This window comes from Salvelinus alpinus, chromosome 18, assembly GCF_045679555.1.
Source record: "Salvelinus alpinus chromosome 18, SLU_Salpinus.1, whole genome shotgun sequence".
Lineage (NCBI taxonomy): Eukaryota > Metazoa > Chordata > Actinopteri > Salmoniformes > Salmonidae > Salvelinus > Salvelinus alpinus.
The window spans coordinates 35,476,604-35,488,079 of record NC_092103.1 but is presented as its reverse complement, the minus strand read 5'-3'; the positions used below and the strand labels follow the sequence as shown (position 1 = coordinate 35,488,079).

The window sequence follows — 11,476 nt, the reverse complement described above, 5'->3', positions numbered from 1 at the left end:
CAGCTGTCTCTGATTGGGAACCAACTCAGGCCACCATAAACCTACAAACCCCTAGACCATACAAAATCCCCATAGATAAACAAAAACCCTAGACAAGAAAAAAACCTAGACAATACAAAAACTAAACAAACCACCCTTGTCACACCCTGACCTAACCAAAAAATAAAGGAAACAAATATAACTAAAGTCAGGGCGTGACACTGCTGTCTCACAACCTTTAATAGAGCCTGGAAGGAGGCTTGTGTTTGAGTGAAGCCTGGAACTACGTTAAAAACCTCTGTCTGAGTACTTGTTCTATTATATATTTTCCTCAGCACTGCCATTAGGAAGTATTCCTTGACATTGGCGTTTGTCTGTTTCTTGAGGCCCTCTCACCAGTATGTGAATCGCGCATACAGTATAGACCACATCAGAATGTTGTCACAATAGCAAGCAAATTTAGTTCCGGGTATGATTATGTGCATGGCTGTGCTCTGTATTTACAGAGCAATCACATAATATGGTTGACAGTACAGTAAAGAACCAGCAAAATTAACTTATAAGTTATATCTGAAATATATTTTTCCTCAGTACAGGCGATGTATGAACAGGCGACCTGTTCATCAGTGGTGGTATGTTTCTTGAGGCCCCGACGCCTTGGGAAGCACATTCAAAACTTTGTCTAAATAGGTTAGCTATTCATTCAGTGGCTGTATCTCAATGTACATCATGAAGGTACACCACGACTCAGAGAAATGAGAATTCATGAGGATGCTCTTCTGTGAATCAACCCATGGGTAAAATGACACAAAATGTTAATTTTCAGAATTCCAAATGTCAGGGGGAAGAGGCTGCTTCAAATATCAACCATCCATTACTTATGGATACCTTTGTTTTGTGTGTGTGTGTGTCTGCTTAATGACTGTTCCTCTCTCTATACATATTGTTTTGTACTTGTTCTCCCAAATTTTGTGATATCCAATTGGTAGTTACAGTTTTGTCCCATCGCTGCAACTCCCGTACGGACTCAGGAGAGGCAAAGGTCGAGAGCCATGTGTCCTCCGAAACACAACCCAACCAAGCCTCACTACTTCTTTACACACTGCTCGCTTAACCCGAAAGCCAGCCGCAAAAAATATGTAAGAGGAAACAACTGGCGACTGTGTCAGCAGGACAAGGACATCCCTGCCGGCCAAACCCTCCCCTAACCCAGACGAGACTGGGCCAATTGTGCGCCGCCTCATGGGTCTGCCGGTCACGGCCGGCTGCAACACAGCCCGGGATCGAACCCGGTTCTGTAGCGACGTCTCAAGCACTGCGATGCAGTGCCTTATACCGCTGCGCCACTCGGAAGGCCACATTACCCATCTGTTAATGTACGTAATTTATGTGAAATTAAAGTCATACATTGTTATTCTCTAAAAATGACTTTTTCTATGTGTCTCTGCTTGTCCCTCAGTTCCTTTCTGAAAGTCCTGTCTTCATGACTGCTCCTCTCTTTATGCTGTATATATAAACTTAATTAATGACCGCATCCCAAATGGCACCCCACTACCCCCAAGTGCACTATATAGGTTATAAGGGGCCATTTGGAATGCTGTATATGTGTAGTTGAGAATCAAAGAGACCAAAGAAACCCTATTTTGAATGAGGAACTAGAGTCCTTCAAGAGAAAGAATAACAGGTGAATACAGCAGTTGTTCAACTCGTCTTTTATTCATTCACTCATTCCTTTATTATTGCTGTATTTTTCTCTCCTTCAAAGTGTTGGAAAGAAAAGCCGCCCTCTCTTCAGCTCCTCCGATTCCTTCTTGCCAATCACCAGTCGACACCTGTACTGCCGTCCAATCAAATCTCTCCTTAACCACCTCGTCATCACCTCAACCTGCCATCCAGAATAAGCCCACATTTAGAGTAGGTTCTATTGTTCATTTGAAGTCGTCAGTTTAACTCAGTCTCATAAGGCCAGGAGTTGTTCTTGACCATGTGACCTGACCAGGAATAAACCCCTAGACTAGTCATGCATATAAAATATATCTGTTATTGTTGTAGTTGTCATACAGAAAGCCTGTGTAAGTATGGAGATGAGACAATCACCATGTTTCTCACCATGAGACTATGTTTACAGACAATTACTGAACTGACCCTGTTATTATCCTGTTATCACACTTTTTCCTCTTTCATTGTTTTTCTTCTATCTTTCGCTTCCTCCCATTCAGCATAATGAACAAACACTCAGCAGCAATGTCACTATCTCCTTCATTTAAACTGAGACCCAAACTCTCAGGCTTAGCAAAAATACCCTGTCATTCAGGACTTCAGAGAGATAGATAAATAGAGAAAGTGAAATAGAGAGAGATATAATTCATCAGTGAGTTTGTCTTTTCTCCTGAGGCCTCTCGCTGATTCCCAATTATCGTTCCACTCTGTGGGTCTTTTGATCAAAGCTAAAAATCCCTGAAAACCTTTTGCCATTAAGAGGGGCTATTAAACCTTTCATGCCTCACCACTCATCTAAAAACACCATCCACTTGGAACCATCTGTTAGGTTTCACTGCTTGTCAGGCCATTGGCCAGCTTTTCAGATCAGAGCTGTTTACTAGCCCTAAAACCAACATTCAGCCAATCACGTTGGCTCTTCTAGCCCTAAAACCAACAATCAGCCAATCACATTGCCTCTTCTAGCCCTAAAACCAACATTCAGCCAATCACATTGGCTCTTCTAGCCCTAAAACCAACATTCAACTAATCATGTTGGCATGTTGAAAAATCAACCTTTTCTTATTTTTAAACTGTGTGGTCTGAAGGCTATAGGAGTGGTGTACAACATTCCAAAACCAAACATAATGTGCAAACACACATCATCAAACTACCACACTGTGAGTATGAGTGTGAGTGACCAAACACACATCATCAAACTACCACACTGTGAGTATGAGTGTGAGTGACCAAACACACATCATCAAACTACCACACTGTGAGTATGAGTGTGAGTGACCAAACACACATCATCAAACTACCACACTGTGAGTATGAGTGTGAGTGACCAAACACACACAAACACAGTTCCATCACCACTTCTCTTCCATTCGCTGTTCCTTTTCTATCACTTCCCTGTTCCTTTTTTCATAACTCTTCATAACTCTTCATAACTCTTCATAACTCTTCATAACTCTTCATAACTCTTCATAGTCGGATGCCTGAGAGAGGGCAGCTGTTCTCAACGCCACAGCACTTCACATACAATGTTCTCACAACTTTCCCACAACATTCCTACAGTATGTCACTTCGATTTCAGTAATGCTTGGGTGATGTTGAAAACCCTGTAAATGAGTTGAGAGTATGTAATGAAATACATTTAAAGCATCTTGACTACTAACTTGTCACTGACACTATAGGCTACATTAACAGTGAAAGACTTCTGCTACATGATTATTCTCAATTCTCTACTTATTTGCTAATAACAAATAAAATCATTATTCTCTATAAAAATACTAGGATCTGTCCATATGGCAATAATTTCTAGAATAGTAGATCATTTTATGTTCCATTTCTGTGAATGTGTTGAAGTATGTTCAGGCCATGCACAATTCTGTCCAGCTGTGTGTTGTGAAAGGACAGAAACTAGTCTTGAAATCCAGCTTACCCAACATTTCAGGAATATGGACCAAATGAGGCCTACAAAACACTATTGCATTTCAAAGTGCGTTAGAAGCTCTGATAACAGTCTGTGTCAGTAATTTTATTGTGTGGTGTCTGTTGCAGCATCAGTGTCAGTCAGCTAGGAGCCCCCAGCCCCAGAGGCCTCAAATGAGGTCACGGCCTGTAGTAGCTCTCCCAGCCCGTCTTCCTAGCTCCGTTGTGGGACACTGGAGTCCTCAGGGCTGCTGTCCAGTAACTCATCCTCTGAGAAGCTGATGTGCAGACAGGTGTCATTGATGGGGGAGGAGAAGGGGAGCGTGTGCTCGTAGCTGTCCGCGTGTGTGCCTGGGGTGGTGGTGACGCATGACAGGGGTGCAGTTTCCCCCTTCATGTCTTCTAGGGGGCTGCCACAGCCGCTAGAGGCAGTCAGGAACGTCCCCCTGTCACCAAACGGGTCCTCTTCGTCGTGGAGGGGCGAGAGATGCGATTTAGTCTCGGAGCGGACGCCGGAATCCTCGCTAGCTGAGCCGCACGAGCCGCTCTCGCCGCCTCCATTGCTGAGCTGGTGGAAGTCTCCTGAGAGTCCGGAAGAGAGGGAGCAGGGTGTGATGTCTGGGAAGGACAGGCTCTCGCTCCGGCTCGGAACGCCACCATTCCCGTCTACTTGTGTGGTCAGGGGCATGGTCAGCGGGTTGAACTCCAACCCCGGAGAGACAGTTCGGCTGGCTCGCTTACGGTTGAAGGACGGGGGAGGCGGGTCCAATTTAGGGATGATCTGTTTAAACCTGTCAATCAGAAAAGAGAGTTGGATTTAATCGAAGGTCACATCTCAAATGACACCATATTCTCCATGTAGTACCCTACTGTGATTAACTACTTTAGACCAGAGCTGTGTAAACCTGGCGGTTTAAGGGCATTGAGGGGCACCCCACTCTGTTCCCTATAGGGCACTACTTTTGACATGTAGTGCACTATATGGGGGTATTAGGGTGTCATTTGAAATGCAGGCTAAGTGAAATATGCGTCTTATATTCCTCAAAATTTCAAATAGTGTCAATAACATGAGCTACTGCTCTTAATGTAAATGTAGTGAATAGTGAGTGTTTTCTCTATAACATGCAGGGGCATTCAAAAGGGAAATAAGCCTCACTGTTTACATTTTCACAGTGACACTTCCATTCTTTAAACCCAATCCACTTTGAGGTAAGCCGCTGCCCGATGGGAGCTGTGTGTGTATGTGTGTGTGTTTGTGCGTGTTTGTGTGTTTGGTGAGAGCAGTCTGGGCACTTATCTTGGTCCCACAGCTCCCCTGTTGGGAGGAAGAGGGGAAGAGAAAGAGAGAGAGAGAAAGTGAGAGATGAGAGAGAAAGGGAGCTGCAGGCTTTCCTCTCCTCTATCGACAGCACCAAACACACACTATAAATAGCTGCATTGCAGTCTCCCTGTTTAGACCACAGAAAACCCATGGTGGTTATACCACACACACACAGAAACACATACACTATATAGCACCAATCAAAAGTTTGGAAACACCTACTCATTCAAGGGTTTTTCTGTATTTTTACTGTTTTCTACATTGTAGAATAATAGTGAAGACATGAAAACTATGAAATAACACATATGGAATCATGTAATAAACCAAAAAGTGTTAAACAAATCAAAATGTATTTTATATTTTAGATTCTTCAAAGTAGCCACCCTTTGCATTGATCACAGCTTTGCAGACCCTTGGCATTTTCTCAACCAGCTTTACCTGGAATGCTTTTCCAACAGTCTTGAAGGAGTTCCCACATACAGTATGCTGAGTACTGGTAACTCTAATGAACTTATCTGTCACGGCCGTTAACAGAAGAGGACCAAGGTGCAGCGTGGTGAGCGTACATTTTCTCTTTATTTGGAAAAAAAGACGCCGAACAAAACAACAAACACTACAAAAACAAACCGTGAAGCTCAAAGGCTATGTGCCCTAAACAAAAGTCAACTTCCCACAAAGACAGGTGGAAAAAAGGGCTACCTAAGTATGGTTCTCAATCAGAGACAACGATAGACAGCTGCCTCTGATTGAGAACCACACCCGGCCAAACACAAAGAAATAGAAAACATAGAAATAAAGAAACTAGAATGCCCACCCTAGTCACACCCTGGCCTAACCAAAATAGAGAATAAAAACCTCTCTATGGCCAGGGCGTGACATTATCCTCTGCAGCAGAGGTAACTCTGGGTCTTCCTTTCCTGTGGCGGTCCTCATGAAAGCCAGTTTCATCATAGCGCTGTCACATGAATTGATGCTGGAGAGACGAAGCAGGTACGAGGAGTCAAACATTTAATAAAGAATGGACATGGAACGAGACAGGAACAGCGGCAGCAAATTAATAATACAGACAAAAAACTATTAATGCAGCAGCAGGGAACAGAGCAAGGGAACTGACAAATATAGGGGAGGTAATAAACAGATGATGAGTGAGTCCAGGTGAGTCCAATATCACTGATGCGCGTGACGAGGGAAGGCAGGTGTACGTAATAGATGGCAGGAGTGCGTGATGCAGGGAAGCCTGGTGCCCTCAAACGCCAGGGGGGAAGAGCTGGAGCAGACGTGACAGTAACCCCCCCTCTAGGGGAACCACCCGGCGTCCCACCTGGGCGAACCGGCCGAGACATGGGCGCTGGGCAAGCCGATTTGGGGCCTGGAAGCCCAACGAACTGGCAGGAGCGTGGGAACCTGGCGAGCCGGCTGAGGCATGGAAGCCCGGCGATCCAGCTGAGGCAAGACACCTGTCGATCCCGCTGCAGAGAGGGAGCCCGAAGATCCGGTGGAGTGTGACATGGAATGGAAACCCGCCAAGCCAACCGAAGCGAGGAAACCCCTCGAGTCAGTCAGGGCGTGGAAACCCAACGGGCTGGCTTAGACACCCCCGGTTCCATCGGCGGCGGAATCCACCCTAACGTCACCAACAAAAACACAAAAAAAAAGACGCCTTGACCTACTGGGTGAACACGAACTGACGATCCGGCTGAGGCCCGACGTGGGATGGGCGCCATCCGAGCCAACCGGGACAAGGAAACCTCTCGAGCCAGCGAGGGCGTGGAAGCCCGACGAGCTGGCTAGGCACCCCCGGTTCCATCAGCGGCGACCCAGAGCCGATGTCACCACCAACCGGAATGCCAGTACTCCCCCATGCTTTGTATGATGTCTTCTGCATTCTGTCACATGGTATGACGCTGGAGAGGCGAAGCAGGTACGGGGAGTCAAACATTTAATAAAGAACGGACATGGAACGAGACAGGAACAGCATCAGCAAACTAGTAATACAGACAAAAAACAATTAATGCAGCAGCGGGGAACAGAGCAAAGGAACTGACAAATATAGGGGAGGTAATAAACAGATGATGAGTGAGTCCAGGTGAGTCCAATATTGCTGACGCGTGTGCCGAGGGAAGGCAGGTGTACGTAATAGATGGCAGGAGTGCGTGATACAGGGCAGCCTGGCGCCCTCAAGCGCCAGGGGGGGGGGGAGAGCGGGAGCAGACGTGACAAGCGCTTGATGGTTTTTGCGACTGCACTTGAAGAAACTTTCAAAGTTCTTGACATTTTCCGGATTGACTGACCTTCATGTTTTAAAGTAATGATGGACTGTATTTCTCTTTGCTTATTTGAGCTGTTCTTGCCATAATATGGACTTGGTCTTTTACCAAATAGGGCTATCTTCTGTATACCAACCCTACCTTGTTACAACACAACTGATTGGCTCAAACACATTAAAAAGGAAATAAATTCCAATAATAAATTTTCAACAAGGCACACCTGTTAATTGAAATGCATTCCAGGTGACTACCTCATGAAGCTGGTTGAGAGAATGCCAAGAGTATGCAAAGCTGTCATTAAGGCAAAGGGTGGCTACTTCGAAGAATCTCAAATATAACATATTTTGATTTGTTTAACACTTTTTTGGTTACTACATGATTCCATAGTTTTGATGTCTTCACTATTATTCTACAATGTAGAAAAACCCTGAGATGAGTAGGTGTGTTCAAACTTTTGACTGGTACTGTATATACAAAAGTGGACAGCCCTTCAAATGAGTGGATTCGGCTATTTCAGCCACACCTGTTACTGACAGGTGTATAAATCGAGCACACAGCTATGTAATCTCCATAGACAAACATTGGCAGTAGAATGGCCTTACTGAAGAGCTCAGTGACTTTCAACGTGGCACCGTCATAGGGTGACGGCTTTCCAACAAGTCAGTTCGTCAAATTTTTGCCCTGCTAGAGCTGCTGCTGCTGTTATTGTGAAGTGGAAAATGCAAGGAGCAACAACGGCTCAGCATCATGGTAGACCACACAAGCTCACAAACACGACCGCAGAGTGTTGAAGTGTGTAGCGAGTAAAAATCATCTGTCCTTGGTTGCAACACTCACTACTGAGTTCTAAACTGCCTCTGGAATCAACGTCAGCACAAGAAGTGTTCGTCGAGAGCTTCAGGATATGGGTTTCCATGGCCAAGCGTTGGCTGGAGTGGTGTAAAGCTAACCGCCATTGGACTCTGGAGCAATGGAAACGCGTTCTCTGGAGTGATGAATCACAGTCCGACGGACTAATCTTGGTTTTGGTCGAATGTCAGGAGAACGCTACCTGACCGAATGTATAGTTCCAACTGTAAACTTTGGTGAAGGAGGAATAATGGTCTGGGGCTGTTCTTCATGGTTCAGGCCCCTTAGTTCCAGTGAAGGGAACTCTTAATGCTACATCATACAAAGAAATTCTAGACGATTTTGAGCTTCCAACTTTGTGGCAACAGTTTGGGGAAGGCCCTTTCCTGTTTCAACATTTCAACAAATTCCCCCATGCACAAAGCGAGGTCCATACAGAAATGGTTTGTCGAGATCAGTGTGGAAGAACTTGACTGGCCTGCACAGAGCCCTGACCTCAACTCCATCGAACACATTTGGGATGAATTGGAACACCGACTGCGAGCCAGGCCTAATCACCCAACATCAGCGCCTGACCTCACTAATGCTCTTGTGGCTGCAAGACCCCGCAGCAATGTTCCAACATCTAGTGGAAAGCCTTCCCAGAAGAGTGGAGGCTGTTATAGCAGCAAAGGGGATCAACATATTAATGCCCATGATTTTGGAATGAGATGTTGATGAGCAGGTGTCCACATACTTTTGGACGGTAGTGTACGTGTGTAAACACACGCACACAGCCAAACACACACACAAGCAAACAAACACACACATTCCTCCCTGTTTCATTCTGTTTGTTTGTTTTGTTTACTAAGTGAAGCTACGACAGCCTATGAGTGAAGCCTGTTTGTAGTGTGTGAGCTGTTATGAGTTGTAACTGTCGTAGTTGTAATGTGTACTGTGTGCTGCTATTGAACATCTATATAAAGCTTATAAAGGGTTTATAAAGGCTTCATTAAGCCTTTCATGTTGTTGTCTGTTAAAGGTGACACTGGCTGTTCCTAAGTGTGTAGTTATTGAGTTGTATGGAGCCTGGTTTCTAGTTGTGTGATGTGTAGTTATTGAGTTGGATGTATCATGGTTTCTAGTTGTGTGATGTGTAGTTATTGAGTTGTATGGAGCCTGGTTTCTAGTTGTGTGATGTGTAGTTATTGAGTTGTATGGAGCCTGGGTTCTAGTTGTGTGATGTGTAGATATTGAGTTGTATGTAGCCTGGTTTCTAGTTGTGTGATGTGTAGTTATTGAGTTGTATGTAGCCTGGGTTCTAGTTGTGTGATGTGTAGTTATTGAGTTGTATGGAGCCTGGTTTCTAGTTGTGTGATGTGTAGTTATTGAGTTGTATGTAGCCTGGGTTCTAGTTGTGTGATGTGTAGTTATTGAGTTGTATGGAGCCTGGTTTCTAGTTGTGTGATGTGTAGTTATTGAGTTGTATGTAGCCTGGGTTCTAGTTGTGTGATGTGTAGTTATTGAGTTGTATGTAGCCTGGTTTCTAGTTGTGTGATGTGTAGTTATTGAGTTGTATGTATCCTGGTTTCTAGTTGTGTGATGTGTAGTTATTGAGTTGTATGTAGCCTGGGTTCTAGTTGTGTGATGTGTAGTTATTGAGTTGTATGTAGCCTGGTTTCTAGTTGTGTGATGTGTAGTTATTGAGTTGTATGGAGCCTGGTTTCTAGTTGTGTGATGTGTAGTTATTGAGTTGTATGTAGCCTGGGTTCTAGTTGTGTGATGTGTAGTTATTGAGTTGTATGGAGCCTGGTTTCTAGTTGTGTGATGTGTAGTTATTGAGTTGTATGTAGACTGGTTTCTAGTTGTGTGATGTGTAGTTATTGAGTTGTATGGAGCCTGGGTTCTAGTTGTGTGATGTGTAGTTATTGAGTTGTATGGAGCCTGGTTTCTAGTTGTGTGATGTGTAGTTATTGAGTTGTATGTAGACTGGTTTCTAGTTGTGTGATGTGTAGTTATTGAGTTGTATGTAGCCTGGTTTCTAGTTGTGTGATGTGTAGTTATTGAGTTGTATGGAGCCTGGTTTCTAGTTGTGTGATGTGTAGTTATTGAGTTGTATGTAGCCTGGGTTCTAGTTGTGTGATGTGTAGTTATTGAGTTGTATGGAGCCTGGTTTCCAGTTGTGTGATGTGTAGTTATTGAGTTGTATGTAGACTGGTTTCTAGTTGTATGATGTGTAGTTATTGAGTTGTATGTAGCCTGGGTTCTAGTTGTGTGATGTGTAGTTATTGAGTTGTATGGAGCCTGGTTTCTAGTTGTGTGATGTGTAGTTATTGAGTTGTATGTAGACTGGTTTCTAGTTGTGTGATGTGTAGTTATTGAGTTGTATGTAGCCTGGTTTCTAGTTGTGTGATGTGTAGTTATTGAGTTGTATGTAGCCTGGTTTCTAGTTGTGTGATGTGTAGTTATTGAGTTGTATGTAGCCTGGTTTCTAGTTGTGTGATGTGTAGTTATTGAGTTGTATGTAGCCTGGTTTCTAGTTGTGTGATGTGTAGTTATTGAGTTGTATGTAGACTGGTTTCTAGTTGTGTGATGTGTAGTTATTGAGTTGTATGTAGCCTGGTTTCTAGTTGTGTGATGTGTAGTTATTGAGTTGTATGTAGCCTGGTTTCTAGTTGTGTGATGTGTAGTTATTGAGTTGTATGGAGCCTGGTTTCTAGTTGTGTGATGGGTAGCTATTGACTTGTATGTAGCCTGGGTTCTAGTTGTGTGATGTGTAGTTATTGAGTTGTATGGAGCCTGGTTTCTAGTTGTGTGATGTGTAGTTATTGAGTTGTATGTAGACTGGTTTCTAGTTGTGTGATGTGTAGTTATTGAGTTGTATGGAGCCTGGTTTCCAGTTGTGTGATGTGTAGTTATTGAGTTGTATGTAGACTGGTTTCTAGTTGTGTGATGTGTAGTTATTGAGTTGTATGTAGCCTGGGTTCTAGTTGTGTGATGTGTAGTTATTGAGTTGTATGGAGCCTGGTTTCTAGTTGTGTGATGTGTAGTTATTGAGTTGTATGTAGACTGGTTTCTAGTTGTGTGATGTGTAGTTATTGAGTTGTATGTAGCCTGGTTTCTAGTTGTGTGATGTGTAGTTATTGAGTTGTATGTAGCCTGGTTTCTAGTTGTGTGATGTGTAGTTATTGAGTTGTATGTAGACTGGTTTCTAGTTGTGTGATGTGTAGTTATTGAGTTGTATGTAGCCTGGTTTCTAGTTGTGTGATGTGTAGTTATTGAGTTGTATGTAGCCTGGTTTCTAGTTGTGTGATGTGTAGTTATTGAGTTGTATGGAGCCTGGTTTCTAGTTGTGTGATGGGTAGCTATTGACTTGTATGTAGCCTGGGTTCTAGTTGTGTGATGTGTAGTTATTGAGTTGTATGGAGCCTGGTTTCTAGTTGTG

General features: G+C 43.8%; 1 protein-coding gene across 1 annotated transcript in view; it reads right to left on the bottom strand.

The window, feature by feature from the left end:
- Positions 1-1,675: 1,675 nt before the first annotated feature.
- Positions 1,676-11,476, bottom strand: part of LOC139544245 (carboxyl-terminal PDZ ligand of neuronal nitric oxide synthase protein) — a 220,360-nt gene continuing 210,559 nt past the window's right edge. Inside the window, exon 11 of the mRNA XM_071351156.1 lies at positions 1,676-4,406. Within this exon, the coding sequence (XP_071207257.1) occupies positions 3,830-4,406 (577 nt within the window). The 3' untranslated portion in view covers positions 1,676-3,829. The remainder of the gene's footprint in view (positions 4,407-11,476) is intronic.